This window comes from Miniopterus natalensis, chromosome 15, assembly GCF_054644295.1.
Source record: "Miniopterus natalensis isolate mMinNat1 chromosome 15, mMinNat1.hap1, whole genome shotgun sequence".
NCBI lineage: Eukaryota > Metazoa > Chordata > Mammalia > Chiroptera > Miniopteridae > Miniopterus > Miniopterus natalensis.
Genome location: NC_142095.1, coordinates 22,707,965 through 22,725,847, shown reverse-complemented (window position 1 = coordinate 22,725,847; position 17,883 = coordinate 22,707,965). Strand labels below are relative to the sequence as shown.

Sequence of the window (17,883 nt, the reverse complement as noted above, 5' to 3'; positions counted from 1 at the left end):
AAAGCATGCATTACAAAGTTTTTGTTTAAATACAATCTCAATTTTATTTGCAGGCAATTTATTTTAGAAGAGCAAACATAAATTTTAAATTGTGCCTTACTTAATTCACTGATATATGTATAATTAATACATGCTTATTCTAGATTTTTGAACATGAATATTATGCAACAACTCCTGTCTATACAGTTTGCTTAATGCTTTAAAACATAATCTCTGTTGCATTTTTGTTACAAAAGTAATTATTCCTAGAGAAGTCATAAACAATGGACTGTGTCCCTGCAATGCTGGGGTCACAGGTACTTAGTTGTTGATCAAAGAAGAATTTGAGAGATGGCTTAATGAGTAAGAATTGGATTTCAAGGAACCTCACAGTCATTCTAGGAATAGCCACTGATGGAACATTCAGTTGTCCTTGTAGATAACTCACTCTAAAAGACCTTTGCATGAATTTAGGAGGTAGGTCTAGCAACCAGAGCCAATAAAGCATGCTGCATTCTTATGTGGTGATGCTATTGTCTAATAGCACACACATTTTCACTTACTTTTCCTCTCAGTTTCTTTCACTCATACCCCATCACACACATACACTTTGTTTGATTCAAGAAAAGAGATGAATATGGATATTGTATTGGTCAGGGTAGGTTAGGTTATGCTGCAGTAACAAACAAACCAAAACCTCAATGCTGAATGCACCAAAGGTTTATTTCTAGCTAACATAGAGTCCTTTTTATGTTCTAAGGCTACTGTCTTTCAGTGATGACTCAGTGACTGAAGGTGCTTAGATATTGCCATTCCACTGTCTTAAAAAAAGTTTTCTTTGGTCAACAGCAGTGAAAAGGACAGCTGGAGCATATATACTAGCTCTTCTGTGCTTTCTCCTGAAGCATTTTACTTCTCAGAACTAGTCACCTGGCTCTACCTAACTGCAAGAGTGCCAAGGGAACAGAATGTTTGGTGAGAAGATTTTACACAAGTACACACACACAGCTTTTTACCTTTGCTTCTTTGGTTCTACTATTACCATGAAAGAGGACCATGATAAAGCAAAAGCTATTTATAGCAGTCTTTTTAGTTGAACTAAACTCTGACTTTTCGAGTGAGAATGTAGTTAGCTAATTTTTAACCCTCCAGAAGCTAATTTCTTTACAGAATTTGCCAAAAATTCCCACATGTCCAATAAACCAGGCTAAATTATAATCAGACCTATTCATTCTCAAGTTTTTGACCCAAACCAAAATATATGAATAACTTAACATGAACTGATTTTTAATTTGGAGTCTTGATTTAGAATAATGATTTATCTTTAAATCATAGCTCTCTCAAGTGATCTGAAATATGAGTGTGGGAGCATTTGGGTATTTGCTACATTTTGAACCATAGGACAGGAGAAACGACGTCTTTGTAGAATCTACTGGGTTCATTGTTATGCTTGATTCTTTTATACCTGTTATCTCCTCTAATACTCAAAATGGCCCTGGAAGGTAGCTATTACTATACATTTTTTTCAGAATGAGAAAACTGAGGATCAGTGAAGTTTGGTCACAACTAGGAAATATCAGAGCCAGACACAAATTCAAGTGCTTGGTCTCCAGTGTACTTTCAGCTCTCATGTACCACCTGGGTGATCCCCTTGTGCATTTGAGCATCTCATGACCTCTAGACACAACATGCTGCTTCTTTGTTTTTGCCATTTTTTTGATGGCTAGATATACAAATTGGCATTTCCTTTTTTCTTTTTTTAGCCTTTTCAAATTCAGAGCAGGCTCTTGGGCTTACATTAAAGACCTGTCTCTTCCATTTTACAGATAACATCATGATGGTTCAGTGTAAAGCACCTAATATCAGTTTTGGCATTAGGAAGTCTGTTTGATAAATATCACCTTTCTTTTCTCTTCACTAGATTTTGGACCAAAGCATCTGTATCTTTTCTGGGCTTTATCAATCACTTAACTTGTCTTTGTTCATTATTTTAGCAATTCATCAAATATCTACTTGCAGAAATCTTTTTCACATCAATACTGGTAACATAATGATTATTTAGCACCTGCCCTGTATCAGTATGGTTACTCCCTGAGCCCTCACAACAATGCAAAGGTAGATCCTACTCTTAGTTCTGTTTTGCAGTTGAGGAGAAAGCCAAAGTACATCTTGCCTGTAGCTGTACAGTTAGGAAATTGTAGATCCGGGGCATGAACCTAGGCTGTCTGACTCAAAAGCCTACACATTTAAAAATCATGCTGCAGTGCCTTCCATGAGTAAATTAGTTCAGCTACTTGGTCCCACTGAATGTCTTTCAAAGGCAGTGACCACATCTTAACATTTTGGTGCCCTTTATAGCATGTAATAGAGTATTAGGTTCACGGTAGTTGCTCAAAATTATTTGTCAAGTTGCATTTTAGGGATCTTAAGGGTGAAAGGAGAGTATCCCTGATCATGAGCGTCTCTTGCTAGTGGTCTGTGATTATGAGAATTTGCGTTGTTTGCTTCCAAAGCTTTTATTTTATTTTATTTTTTTAAAGGGGCTGAGTAATCTTTATTAATTTTTTATTTATCTTTATTTTTGAAAGTATTACAGATGTCCCCCTTTTCTCCCACATAGACACCCTTCACCCCACTCTTCCTCACCCCCCCCCCCAGGTCTTTGTCACGCTATTGTCTGTATCTGTGGGTTATGCATATATACATATAAGTTCTTTGGTTAATCTCTTCCCGCCCTCCCCCCCCCCCCCCCCGAGATTCATCAGTCTGTTCCATGCTTCCATGTCTCTGGATCTATTTTGTTCGTCAGTTTATTTTGTTCATTAGATTCCACATATAAGTGAAATCATGTGGTACTCATCTTTCTCTGCCTGGCTTATTTCACTTAGCGTAATACTCTCCAGGTCCATCCCTGCTGTCCCAAAGGGATAGCTGCATAGTATTCCATGGTGTAAATGAGCCACAGCTTTGTTATCCACTCATCTACTGATGGGCACTTGGGCTGTTTCCAGATCTTAGCTATTGTAAATAGCGCTGCTGTGAACATAGGGGTGCATATATTCTTCACAGGTGGCTATTTAAATTAAGATGAAATAAATTAAAAATTATTTCTCCAATTGCACGAACCACAGTTCAAGTCCTCAGTAGCCCCCTGTGGCTAGTGTCCACTGTATTGGACAGCACAGATACAGAACATTTCCCTCATCACTCATTTTTTTTCTTTTTGTCCTATGCTGAAATAGAGGTTGTATTCTGTATTCTAAGAGGTATTTCTCTTTACATTTGGTCATTTATTTGACCCCCTCTTCCTTCCACAAGCACTCCATGTTGTTCTCTGCCAGGTAAGCAGAAGCATGTTAATGCTAGGATGCCCTTCAAAGCAGATGAGACAGGTCTTCAGTGAGAAGGTGAGCAAGGCCCACAAAATGATCAGTTATCATGCTTTCTCAAGGAAATTGGCTTCTGGCTTCACATGCTGTCATTAGTGTATCCCTTTGAATATAAAAATAATCTTGCTGCTTTTCTTCTTTTAAATTTAGCCACGTGTAGGAGACCAAAAACACAAACTCCCATTTTGTGAGCCCTCAGCTTCCTGTTCACGTGACATTAGTAGAAAAATCCAACCTGTGATTACATTAAAAAGGGAAAATACTGAACAAAAGGGATTTGATCTTTCTACTGGATAAATTTAGTTGCCTGAGAAACAGGAAGAAATTATATTTCAGTACCAAAATAATAAAAGCATCATCTAATTTTTTTTTCCTCATTCTGGAGCTGTAGTTGCCTTTGGTATGATAAGAAAAGGAGGGACTATGACAGGGAGGAGATAGTCATTCGTATGGTTTCTTTTGATATTTTGTTCGAGTGTTACTTTTAAAACTTTCAATCAGCCTTTATAATTACCCAGTTAAATTTATAACCCAGTTCTCGTAAAAATAGGTGACATTTGAGTGCAGTAAAATTAATATGAGTGAGATGCAATGGACATAATTGCTTTCTAGAAAAGTCTCAACTTTATGATTCACCGTTGGAGACAAAAATGTGAGCCCTGAAGTTCTTAGAACATTGATATATCCGATTCCTTATGCACATTTTCCCAAGAAAACTGATTTTCAGGAAATAGGATCTCTGCTGGATTTTTTTTCTTTTGGTCTCTTCATTGTCTCAAATTAGAAAGCTCAGGAAATGGCTGAAATAATAATTTACTGCCCTTGAGTGATTTGACGTAGTGTATTTCAGAAAAACATTCACGTACACAGATGTCAGTTTCAAACTGTATTCATTAGAAGCAGGGACTTTTGGTTCACCTGGTTTGTCTCTGGGTTTCTGGGTGCTGTCGCCCCACCATTCGTAACGCATCAAGTGCTCAGTGTTTGAAACCATCAGAGTAGGCGCACTGGTGAGGTTGCTGTTGCAAACAGAGCTCCAAAAGCGACTTGGGCTGCCTCTCTAGGGTAAGGGTGGGAAAAGTGAATTTTTAAAGATGGCTGGAACACAAACTCATTCTGAACTACAATGCACATACCGTGTCTTTGCAGTTTATTAAGATTGGAATGGGGTAGGAATTTGCCTTTGCATGATCCAGGAAGAAAATAATTGTTAAACAAATTAAGAATGTGAATCATTTTATAAGAAATGGTCAAAAACATTTGGAGTTCATTAGACCCAGGTTTAAATCCTTGCCTCTTATTTATCAGCTATGACTTTGGGATAAATTACTTAACCACCGTTAGTCTTATTTTTTACATCTATGAAATGGGGCTGACAATTCCTATCTCAAGAGATTGTCTCAAGGTTTGTTTTTAGTGTAGTTAGTATTAGTAGGTAAGAAAGCAAACTATTTTTAAAAGAAATTTATAGAACATTATATGCTTAATGAGGACAAAAGTATAAATATTCATAGCTTTTCTTCCTTTCCCAGTCTCCAGAAGAGTTGATATTTGTGCTGCCAAACTGGGAGTTGGGGAGGGGTGGGGGCTGAGCCAGGGAAGCAATGATGCAGTTGTGAGGTGAAATCTAGTGGTCACATTAATTTACAAAATGATAGACTCTCTATGAAAGGAAAAAAAATACTAAAGAATATGCAAGTCTGGAAGATTGAGAGAGAAGGGTGCTGGAAGTTTTGGAGGGTAGACAGAAAGAGAGAAGGGGGAGTGGCTGCAGTGTGACAATTAGGGGAACCAGGTAGGTTAAGAAACTTTTGGAAAGTGTTGTGTGGGAAAGTCTCCAGTAGCCAGTTTTTTGAAAGTCTTCTTAAGTAGCTATCCCACAGGGAGGCAAGAATAGCAGAGTGGTTAAGGGCCTAAATTCTGGACCTGGAGTTCTGGGTTTAAATCTACAACGCTGTGGCTGGATAACCATGTGCAGCTGTTTCTCTCCTCTAAGCTAAAGTTCATTCCTGTGAAATGGGCACCCTAACCAGACCATCCACAAGATTATCCTGAGGACCAGGTGAAAGGGTCTCCTGAGGATCTGATGGTTTAATGTTCAGTGCTTGTCAGGCATATAAATATATTGATAAATGTCAACTTAGTGGTGTCACTTTTAACAGGTACAGTAATAGTTTCCATTTATTGAATGTTTACTATGGACCAGGCACTCTTCTGCGTACTTTATGAGGATTAATTCATTTAATCCTCAAGACAACTCTACAAGGTAGGAATTATTATTCTCCCCATTTCACACATGATAAAACTGAGGCACAGATGACTCAAGTAACTTGAGGTGAGTGGTAGAGCTTGGGGAGCCTCAAATACTGTGCTGCTAGATCCATACTCTCATCCTCTGGATCATTCTGCATCTCACATATGAGTCTGATCTTAAGATAACTTTGGGGCCTTATTTTATAGGTGCTTGGTTTGCACTCAACAAACTGGCAACTCAAAATGTGGTCTACAGGCTGCCCAGGAACAGAATCGCAGGCCCGCCCCAGACTCTGTATCCCAGGAAACAGGAACTGCATTTTAACAGGCTCCCCAGGTGATTCGTGATCATGTTAAAGTCTGAGAAGCAGCGCTCCAGGATTAGGACCTTCAGGCGGATGAACTGTCCATTCACATCTCCATCCTTTACAGTGTCTAGCACAGCCCTTGCTACGCAAGAGATTGACTCTTGATCCAAAAGTAGATCAAGGAATGTTAAATATGAAATAAACTGACAAGTCCTGGCTGAGGAACAACTGGTTTATCTTCGCCTGATGGAGTGGGATGCTCAGGCCTCCAGCCTCCGGCACAGCACCAGGCACATACCAGATGCCTCGTGCATATTTCTCAAATCAAGACAGAAATGTTGTGTGATAGAGACATCCAGCATACCAGCCTTCCCTGGATGTGCTCCGACATTTAAAAAGGCCAAGTAATGCCAGAGCAAGCGGAACAGTGATTACGCACTTATTCTTAACACAGTTCTAAGACAAGCTCTGCTCAGTTGGTTCCCCTGTGAACTCAAGCTACTTCTCCTCCCTCTAGAGCTCTCTATTGTCTTGGCTTTGTTTGCAACTCATTCAGAAACTAATTAAGTTTCAGGATCAGTTTGTCCTGTTAAGAGAGAGCGGATCTGCTGAAGTGGTGGCTTTTTTATAACTTAAATTATCTGAGTATAAAGACAATTATAATTTGCTTCTAAAATTGGCCAAAAGTCAGTTTTCATCAAAATGATTCTCAGCAGACATTAGTTTCTGTAAAACCAGGATATTTTATGAAAGGCAACAAAGAGGATTTAAATAGGCCATGGAAAATGTATTGATAATCTGGCCATATTTTAATCCTGTTCTCTAACAGAGTGTGAAATTACTTGTTTACTTCACTTATCTGGGGCTGGAGGTAGCTCGTCACTCGTTGACAGAGCCATATTTTGTGATCACCTTTCAGCAGTGAGCTCCTGCCAGGCCAAAGCCAAACAGTTTGACTTCACTGGCCTATGTACTACCTCCAAAGTCAAGGTCAGGACTGCTGTTACCTCTCCCAGCCAGAGGAACTCATGAACTCCAGAGTATCTGGTCAGGGCTTTCACTTGTGCATGGACAGGGAGGTAAGCCAGGAGTAATTGTAAAAAGTTGGGAGTTTTATTTCCAGTATCCTCACGTTTCTTTTCTGTACCACATCCCCCCAGAAGTGAGGATTATGTTGGTTTCATCATCAGCCTGCAGAATTATCAAGTTGAACAATATTGAGGATGCAATAAAGTATAGGAAGTAGTCCCTACCTAAAGGACTTCATATATATACACACATAATCAGAGACTAACACTGTGATGAAACAGACCATGTTGATATTCTGCCCAGATTCCCTTTATCAAGTTCGTGCATTAATCCCCTAATGGCTGTGAGTGTTAACTGCTGATGAATGGCTCAGAGCTGCCCCTTTCTGGAGAACTGACTGATTGTTCTCAGCCAGTGGAGGGAGGCACCAAACCTGTGAGGTTCTGCCTCCCTGGCACAACTGATTGACATGGGGCTATAAGAAGCTGGACCCCTTTCCTTAAGGTGGGACTAACCCATGGTACAACTCATGCCCCAGAGCCTCCCTTGGAACCATGCTGAAGCTAGACTCCTGCTGAGACCACCTCCTTACTTCCTTTCTATCCTCCGTTCAATTAGTCGAGTGCCTCTGAATCTTGTTCTAGAATGCTCAACTTAAAACTTGCAGGGAGCTATTACTGCCTATAAGCCTGAAGGAGCAAAAGGAGGAAACTATTCCCAAAGTGCAGCGAGAGCGAGAACCTCGGAGAGAGGGTGGCCTGACAGGACCTGGGCCATGTAGGGACTTGGCCACTGATAAAAATCAGGGTAGGAATTGGGAAGAAATATGTTGTCTCTCTCCTCCCTTCTCTGGGTCTGCATCCCTTTAGTCAGAGGGATGACTTAGCCCATGGAAGCTGCTATAACAAAATAGCAGACTGAGTGGCTTTATAAACAATAGAAATGTACTGCTTCCAGTTCTGGAGGCTAGAAGTTCAAGATCAGAGAGTTCCAGCATGGTCGGCGAGGTTCCTCTTCTGGGACATGGACTTCTCATTGTATCCTCACACGGTGGAAGGTCCCAAGGAGCTCTGTGGGTCTCTTATCAGAGCTCTAATCCCATTCATGAGGGTTCTAGCCTTATCACCTGATCACCTCCCAAAGACTCTTCCTCCTAATACTGCCACCTTCAGGGGTTAGGATTTGAGGGGACACAAATATTCAGACCACAGCAATAGGAAGCTAGCCAACAATGAGCTGGCAGTCAATAGAGGGATTATCCTGACTTTATAGATGACAAGATTCCACTCTAGGGGACTAATGCCTTATGAGGTTGGGGAAGCCATTGCGGGTTTTCCTGAGGAATCTCCAGGGAAACAGAATTCCATGAGAAGGATATTGAATTTTGCTCCTGAGAGAATCCATCATCCTTAGAGAAGGAGGAACTTGCTGGTGGCCACTGGGGGATCCCTGTAGCCTTGGCCCTCCTGATGCCAAGCGTTGTTGAAAGGTTATCAGGTGGAGGTGGGGAGGGGACCTGCCGGAGCTTAGGTGTGGCTGCTGTTTCTGTGAGTCCAGAATCAGAGGCTTTGTGCTTTTTATCTCATACAGTCGTTCTCTTGCTTTCCCCCTTTTGATTCTGAATCTTGATGGTGCAGGTCAGAGCTGGAAGGGAAAGGTGAGAATGGGCTTGGGCACCTGGGGCAGGAGATCAGCTTCTGGGCCTCTGTCTTGGAGCTGAAGGCATCTTGAGAAGGTGGACCAGGGTTTAGGGAAGGGAAACTTGGACTGTTTCTTCAGGCAGGGCAACATTTATCTCTGTGCCATCACATAGAAGGAAAATTTGGAAATCTGCAAAATTGCACACAGTCTTAATATAGAACTGGATTACAGTTTCAGGATCCGTTTGCACTAATTCATTAATGTGATTTCTCAGACTAAAATTTTTACCATGCAAAGGTATGCAAATCGTTTTGGAAAATAATGTTCTTCGCCAAGTGCACCAACACCTGTTGAGGTTATTTTTGTTTCTGATTTTTGTTTGTTTACTTCCCTGGAGCTGTGCCATTGGGGTGGGATGCGGAACAGTAAATACAGTCACTATTTGAAACTGTGCTGAACGATTTCCTACCCGTGACTGAGAGGTTTCCTCCTTTGATGGATGTTCCGCTGACTGGCATGTCTCTTTCTCTCCCTTTCTTGCCCCAAAACAGGATGAAGAAAATGAGCAACATCTACGAGTCTGCGGCCAACACGCTGGGGATCTTCAGCAGCCCCTGCCTGACCAAGGTTGAGCTGCGCGTGGCCTGTAAGGGCATTTCCGACAGAGACGCCCTTTCCAAACCGGACCCCTGTGTCATCCTCAAGATGCAGTCCCACGGGCAGTGGTTCGAGGTAGGCATGTCCGAGCAAACGGACGCAAGTGTGGCTGGAGAACTGGTTTGAAAAGAGTTTGGCCTTTCCCGTTTTTCGGTGTTTTAGTTTGATGAGATGAAAAATTCTAGAGCTGACTATGATCACGGTTCTGCTGGCACCGTGAGGGGTTTGATGTGGCTGTTTTGCTGCTGTGGATGTTTTCACATTTCTCCTTCTTTTGTGTGCTCCTTATGGACAGAGTGGCCCCTGAGGAAGGGCAGGGAGGGCTGCCCTGCGGGGGCCACATCGCACAGCATTAATTTTTGGAGGAGAACCCAATACTAGCTAAACTTGATTGGGCACCTGTTAAACGTCAGGCACTGTTCTAAGAGCTCTATGTAAAAATAGCTAATTTAGTCTTCTGATGAGGAAACAGAGGCAGATTGGTTAAGGATTTGCCCAAGATCGTTCAGCTTGTAAGTGGAAAATCTAATACATGCACCCAGGTGGTGGAGCTCCAGGCCCTGGGCTTCGTTGCTATTTTATAATAATGGTGGGCGCCTGGCAGTCTTTGGAGGCTTGTGTGGGAATGTTGCTGGTTGGATTCTGCAGTTAGACTTAGTTTATTTAAAAGTTGAAACAAATCGGGTGAGGACTTGCTTTAAGTTGTTGTTGTTTTTTGTTTTTCTTTTTCATTTCTAGGTACCTGGCCTAAATAAGCTTTGCTTTTAAATACCTGGTCTGAGGTGAATGGGGGGCTAGGAAGGGGCAGGGGGTGCAGCTGTGTAAGCAGCTACTATCCTCTTTAAGGGAACCAGAGACTTGGTGGAATTTGGACATAGGTCTGAGCCATGCCGAGCCAAGAAAGTGGAGACAATTCCTTGCTCTGGATCCCTGAGGACAAATGCTTTAGGGCTTCAACACTTCTCCAACCTGTGCGCAAATAGTTGGAAGGTGCTCCTCTAGGGGGCAAAGTCTTCCACTTGACAGTAGACAGAAGGTCCTAGAGGCAGCACATTTGCTTATTAGTACACATGTGATAAAAGCCGCTCCTGAAAGGGAGGTGTGAGGGTGAGCAGATGTTATTGAGGTGAGTAGGAGCCGTGCATGGGGGAGTGGATGACAGATTGGCAGGTCGGGGATCTTAATTTAACTTCAGGCTTATCCAGGGCTTATACTGTAAACTAAAACAGTGTTCACAGGTATCTTAATGTGTAATATATATATGTGTGTGTATATATATATATATATATATATACACACACACACATATATACATACATATTTTTTTCCTTCTAAATATCCTCATTGACTTTGTCAGTGGGTTTCTCTGTTGTTTTTTTTAAATTAACAAAACTAAGTGGAGTTTTTATATTAGAAAAAGGTCCCTCTGAAAATTAGAGAAAAAGTTCATCTCCTAATACCCTCTTTGCATAATTCAGTGATTATTTGTTCATATTTCCTTTCAGTCTTATCATGCATGTGAAATTTTCTTTCCTGATTATTACCTAGTAGGATATGTTTTTCCCATAGTGCTGTAATATTCATAGTTATAATTTTCAAGGCTGTATAATAGCCCATCAAATGGACTTAATTAATCATTTTTCTATTTTTTCACTTTGAAGTTGCTTCCCAAAATACCCTATTTTAAGTAATGCTGCCGTGAACATCTTTTCGCATGCAGCTCTCCCCCTCTTTGGGGATGAGTTCCTGGGACAGGTTCTGCCAGAGTGGAGCCAGTGGGACAAAGGACAGGACACTTGTGGGCCTTTTGATACATGTTGGCAAATTGCTTTTCCAAAGTACTCTATTACAGTGTCACTCAAAGTGCAGACTCCACACAGACAGCTCCTTGTCCACAGACACTTTGTTACCAAGGGGCAGTGAGATAAGAGACTTGTGCAGCAACGTATATTGCTTTGCTCCTTCCTTCACCTAAAAAGTCTTAACTCTTTAAAAACAGTAACGTCAGCTGAACTTCCTACATGCTTAGTGGTATGGCTGATTTTTATTCCGGTGCTTTGAGAAGCTCTTCTCTGACACATTTTACACTCTTAGCAATATACCTTCAGGATACAGTTGGGAAAAATGCACTCGTGCCAGGCAGCTAATAAGATTTAGTTCAGGTAACTAACCACTAACAAAGGATTTGGAAATGCAGAGAAACTAAGAGAGACTGTGAGGGAACCAAGAGATGAACGAGGAATCTGTTCCTTTACTTAGGGTGAGTAGTAGTGTGCTGGAAATCAGCTTGTATAGGCTTGTAAGTGTCTGGCTATTAAATATTCAGGAATTTTCCAAGCCTGAGTGTATTTACACCGCAGACATTGGCAAACATTTCAAATCAGGGCTTCTTCTTTTCTTCCCCCCTCCTCCTTCCAGAACCAGTTGTTAAGCATTTACCAGCACACCGCTGGGTGTGAGGGACAAAGGAGGAATCAAGCGGCTGGACCACCAGCAGAAGCTGGATGCATGGAAGGAGGGCCTCCTTATTGGGAACCCGAAAGGCAGAGGAGATGCAGATGGTGCTGGAAATGCTGCCTGAAAGGGAGATGCGGCTACCTGGGCATCCCCCTCTGTTGCTCTCTGGTCTCCTATCTGTGCCTTCCACTGATCAAACCTTGACGGAAGCCAGTGGGCAAGGTTTGCAGGCAGAGAATGTAAATGAGAGCAAAGAGGTAAATGACTAGCCCATAAACGCCCTGACAACTCACAGTAACTTGGAGAATCATTCACCCTCTCTCACCATTAGTGTGAACACCTACTCTTCAGTGCAAATTCAGCCAGTGGTCCTGTGCTACAAGTTAGGAGGAACTGACAGTCTATTTAAACCATGTAGCTATTACTATCTGTGTTTGGTGAGGGCTAGCAAACATGGACAGTGCTCTCTCTGGGGCAAGATTTAGTGATAGGTGAGTTTTCCTGTATCTGGCCCCTAGAACATGTCTGGATTTACAGAGTGATTTTTATGTAGAGACTTCCAGAATTGAGAGAAAGCCCTGCAGAAGAGAATTCATGCTGGCTGGGTCACTTCCTTGAGGGGAATCTGGTAGTTGACTGAGTGAAGAAAAGCATAGAGGCCAAACTGATTTGCATAATGAAGAGATTGGGGGGGGAGGTGTCAGGGAGGGAGAGAAAAAAAAGGGAGAGCTTATCTTTTATATAGAATTTTAAAGTCTGGAAAAAGAAGCTCTCTCTGGATGAGCACTGTCCCTGCAATGATGGGAATGTCTCTCTGTGCCACATGTGAGCACTTGGAAGGTGGATTATGTAAAAACTGACATTTTTAACTATTTAGTTTTAATTAATTTAAGAGTAAGTGTAAATAGCTCACACAGTTCCAGAGGTTTTTGGTGTTCTGGAGAATTTAGCTGGGATGGGTGGAAGAGGAAAGGGAGTTTGTAAAAATGTAACCGAGGGCTATTAATTTTACAGCTCGTGTTTTTCTGGGGAGCTGTAACTAAAGATTGACATTTCCTTTTTATTACTTGTGATTGCTGGCCTGTGCTTTTTGTAATGGAATTCCAGCAGGGAAAGGACCCTGCTATGCCCTGGTTTACAGCCGGGGCTACTGCTGCTGTCGTTAGAGCCACCTTCAGATGGTGCTTCCTATATGGAGGGGAACGGTTGCTCTTTTAATTGGCTGTAACTTGTTAACAATGGAAGAGAACATTCGACCCCCTAAGAGGGATCATAAAAATGTTAGCCTGGTTTTTAGACTCAGAAAGACCTACAATCTGGTCTCCTGTGCTGCTAATAGTATTAAGAGCCAATGAGGATAAGTAGATATGTCTTTGAAGTATTGGAAATCAATTGATCTGAAATGCACATGGAATGTTGTTCTTTGTAGACCAGAAGGGTTTGGAGCATATGTCTGAGGACTGAGAAGACAGAGAGGATAGTTTTGGTTTTTTACCAGAATATGAAGATAGGATGGTGTTTTTTCATTGGGTGAACCCTTTAGTCAATCGCTCATGGCCATGATTGTAACTGTCAGAAAGAAGGAAAGAGAAAACTTGTAGCTTGGAAGTATATTCCAAACTGAGAGTTTCAGACCTACCATTGAATTTCCCCAATTTAGCATTATACCTGTTTTGTAAAATTCCCACTGAACCTACTCCTGGCCATGTAACGGCCACAGTATTTGCTACAGTTCAGTGTAATGATAATTTAGAACATATTTCATTTTCCAATGAAGGGTGGAAATAATTTTCTCCTGCCTTCTGGTGAGTAGTGATGCATTCACGGACTGCTGGAGGTAAACATCGTATCCAAGTGGGATAAATGAACGCTTCTCAGGGATTGAAAGGCAAGGGCCGCTGTGAACCTAAGACTTTTATTCAGTTTCCTGGAGCATATGTTCCATCGCCTGGGCACGCTCAGTGTTCTCCATGAAGCACAGCCAAGCTCACGGCGCCGTGGCCCTTAGCAGAGATCCTACAAATGGCAGAGTACTTGTCCTCTTTGGGAAAACCAAGTTATTTCCCACACTACTAGAATATTGCTCCAAACACCTTCAATTCCGTTTTTCCATTTAATTTTAGTACACAGTTATTAAAGCCCCTCCATGGGAAGCTGTAAGTAATTCTGAGGACTAATTGCCGTTGGATCAATTCCATATGAAAACATGTTATGATGAATCAGGTGCTTTGGTGGAGTCTCAGTGATAATAGTAATTGTCAGTGATAATTAGTGTGGCTATTTCTAACCCATCAGTGCACTCTAGTGCAAGATTATTGTTTATAATAATAATATATTCATATAGCACTTTATATTTACAAAGCCCGTCTCCTTACATTTATTTCATTTACTTCTCATAACGGCCCCGTGAAAAGAAGGCACAGGCGTTGAAATTAACCCCAGCAGGCATTGAGTACCATGAAAAAGACATGGGTTGTATCCTCAGCGACCTCAGAGTCCAGAGAAGAACTCGCCCCGTTGTGGGGTCAGAGGGCTGGAGGCTCAGGTGGTCTCGTGACCTTGAGAAACAGGCTCAGAACAAGGCCCCAACTTAAGCCCCTTCCTTGCCTCAAGGCGCAGTGGGCAGACCACCTCGCGGGTGCCTGGGCTACCTTATGGAGTGGGGCTAGCGCTCCCTCTTTCGTTCCTCCATCCTCTCCATGTCTCCAGGCGCTTGCAGGGCTGGGTGGTGACAGGGCCGGGCACCCTTGCTGGCCTAACAGAAGGGGAGGCGTGGGTCCATGGCGGCGGTAGGCTTGCGCGCTCCCGGATGAGTGGGCACGCGGAGGAGCTCCGCGGGAGTCTCTTTCATTTTGGGGACAGTAGTGAGCCACCACCCTTCTGTGTATCAAGCCAGGAAGATGAAGCCCCAAATAGTAGTTTCACCTGCACCTGAGATATTCCATTTTGCATTGCTCCAAAGTGCTAGAATTTTATGAAAATGGGTCAGGCGATATGAACATTTTGGTGACGAGAAGATAAAGTAGCTGACTGTATAGTCTGATACCAACCAAGTGTTAGCCGTTTTACACGTATACTTTCTAATCCTCATAACTAACTACGCTGCTGTGTAGACTTTACTCACCACGTAAGGAAACTGAGGCTGGGCAGGATTAATAAACCACCCAGGGTCACACAACTAGCAAGTAGAAAAGCTGGAATCTGGTTGATTCCAAACCCTGTGCTCTCTTCACTTGCCCAGAGGTTGCTAACTTGAAGCCGGACTCTGTCTAGTCTCCAGACTATTTTGTTTGGCTTTCATGGTGTTCAAACAGGCAACTGTTCATAAAGTACCAGGTTTCTGGTTGAAATTTTGAGTTACCAGAAAATATGGCAACCTGAAGCCTGTAAGTTTTGTGCAGTGACGAGCTGGAGATAGTTAGCGGCTGCCCGTAGCCAGGTATGAGCCTGTCCCCGTGCTTCCCGCTAGTGAGCCTGCTGCGCTCACTTGACCTACTGTGGCCCCTGAAGGGATCTGAGCGTAGGCCACACTCCTGCACCTCCACCCCCTGGGCTGGGTCCCTGCAACGTGGTTGACCTCTCCATTGTGGACACAGGCTGAAGCCAAAAAATGAAAATTATGTCAATTAAAACATTCCCTCTGAATATCACAAACAAGCTCCTTTCTTCAAAGATGTTCTGTTCACACTTCACCGACTCGCAGCGTTTTGTTGGCTAACACCTAGGCTTGGCAGATGATAAAAAACAACAGTTTCTTCACTTGTTCACAAAGTTTCCTCTGTGGTTTCACATCAAACTCCCATCTGAGAAAACTTTGATGTTGCTTTCTATCTCCTCCTTAACACGTCCTTAATAAAAATAATTTCTTCTCTTAAAAACAAACAAAATAAAGTTGATTTTGCTGATATTAGAAATTTTACCCTGAGCACTAAATGGAGAGGAAAGCAAAATGAAATATTAGAACCAGAAAATGTTTCTTCCCTGCTGCCCGAGATCACCTCCCTGATGTTCCCTCTGTAGGTGATGCACTGGATGAAGGGAAAGAAGCTTACTGGGTTGCATAATATGTGACTAAGTGGCTTTCTTGTCACTGAAATCTCAAAATTGTCAGTGTCATGGTGTTTGAGAAGAATCACACAAAATGAGAAACTAGGGGCTGCAAATGAGGACATACAATTACAACTGAAATCTTGAGTCGACTATTAATTCTCTTGTGTGCCCTGAAGATGACCTGCCAGCTGGTAGAATAGTGTCTGTCCTCCTGTGGAGAGGACAGCACTGTGACATGGGCTTCACTGCCTCTTTAGCTTGCAGAACTCTGGGCATTCAAACAGCATTGGTCGCCGTGGGTTTTTATAATATAGCTTGAGTCCCATGATGAGTATTTGAAAGATGGAATTATAGGTTGAGGAAGGAGCTTCAGGAGACATCTATGATTTAGAGTCTTCTGCCTCTAGCTCGAGCCACCTTTAGCATCTCAGAGAATTTGTTTTCAATATAGTTCTTGGGTACCTGTCTTAATGTTTGACTAGACTCTCTACTGATAATTATCTCCTTAAACAATGAGCTTTCCTGTGTAATTTCAACCCATTTAATCTGTTTTACTGATTGTAGTGGTAGTTTATTAATAGTAATACCTTAAATATGTTGGGAGTAGTTATACAATGTATCAGGCAGTCTCCTAAGCACTTCATTTGTGCCATCCTGTTTAATGATCAGGACAACTCTAGCATTGGGGTCCGTATATATTTAATACGTAGGCAAGGTAAAGTAACTTGCTGAAGGGCCGCACAGGTAATAAGTGGAGGAGCTATGACAAATTGGACCCAGAATGTCTGACTTCAGGAACTGTGCTATTCATACATGACTAGAAGATAGAGATTGCGATTGCCCATTTACAGGTGAGAAAGCTGACACCCACATAGGAAAAGTCCAAGTCCAAGGTCACAAGGTAAGAAGTAGTATTAGGGTTTGAACTCAGATCTTTGTGTCTTCAGTGCCCGTGAATCTGCACCTCTCTCATCCTGGCCTCTGGGAAGGTGGAGCAACTCCATGTAACGCCACTGCCACTAGTCTTTAAAAGGAAGATGTTTTCTTCTCTTCAGAGAATTCAAGAATTCATTTAAAACTGTTCATGTTTGTTTCTTTAAATATAAACTAAATTTGGTTTTGTGACTAATTGAAACATCCTTCTCACCCCCAATTTATAATGGTTTCTGCCTGACTCCTGCATGGCATAGGGGTTCAGAGCTCAGACTGCCTAGATTAAGTCCTAACCCAGCTATGCTGAGGGCAAATGACCCCAACCTCCCAGTGCCTCAATTTTCTCATCTATAAAATGGGTATCCTAACGGTACCTACTTCATGAGGGCCATTATGAAGATTAAATGAGTCAGTGCACGTAGTTGTGCTTAGAACGGTGCCCAGGATGAGAGTGAGTGCTCAGTAAGTGCTATGATATTGCACGTGTCATTTTTTGAGACATGTTTTGTTTTCTAAATAAAGATGTGCGGTTCAGTCCTCAACTTTTCTGAGGACTAAGGCCATTTAAAGAGCCCATGGCTAGGGGCGGCGTAGTGGGAACGCATCTGGAGGTCACTGGGGTGGTGAATTCTGGGACACTAAGGCTGTGGCCACTGTGTTGATTTTGCGTCCCCAGGGCCCAGCACAGTGGATACTTGAAATTCAGTAGTTGGATGAATTTCATTTTCCTGGTCCCTTTCCCTGTGTTCACCTCCAAAGACACTGAATTTCTGAGGGTCATCCTGCCTTCATTCAGGAGAGTAACTCATTAGAATTTAACAATACGGTTCGGCTTATCCCTTTCACGTGGAAGCAAGAGGAGGGGGGCCTACGGCGAGGAGTTGGATCTAAACGGGCTTGTTTATGTGTTTGTGTGTAAGTTCTGTGCAGGGCAGTTGGAGGTGTGTTGAAAAGAGGAGATGAGGCTTGGAGGGATGAGGTCTGCGGAGTGGTTTGTAACTGGTCCCGTTTGTTTTAAACTTCTTCATGCTTTTCTGTCCCCCCCCCCCCCCCCCCGTGGGGAGAGTGGGGCAGGGAGAGCAAGGGGAGCCCTGCAGTGGCAGTTAGTGTCAGTGACTGGAGGCCTCGCCAGGCTGCCCCCGAGCTGGTCTTCCTCCTGGGCCTCTCGCTGAGACCCCACGGAAGAC

At 42.6% G+C, this 17,883-nt stretch overlaps 1 protein-coding gene across 1 annotated transcript in view; it reads left to right on the top strand.

Annotated features, from left to right (window-relative positions):
* CPNE4 (copine 4) overlaps nucleotides 1-17,883 on the top strand; it is a 316,423-nt gene that overhangs the window by 65,402 nt on the left and 233,138 nt on the right. The window contains exon 2 of the mRNA XM_016224318.2: nucleotides 9,151-9,331. Coding sequence (XP_016079804.2) covers nucleotides 9,151-9,331 — 181 coding nt within the window. The remainder of the gene's footprint in view (nucleotides 1-9,150; nucleotides 9,332-17,883) is intronic.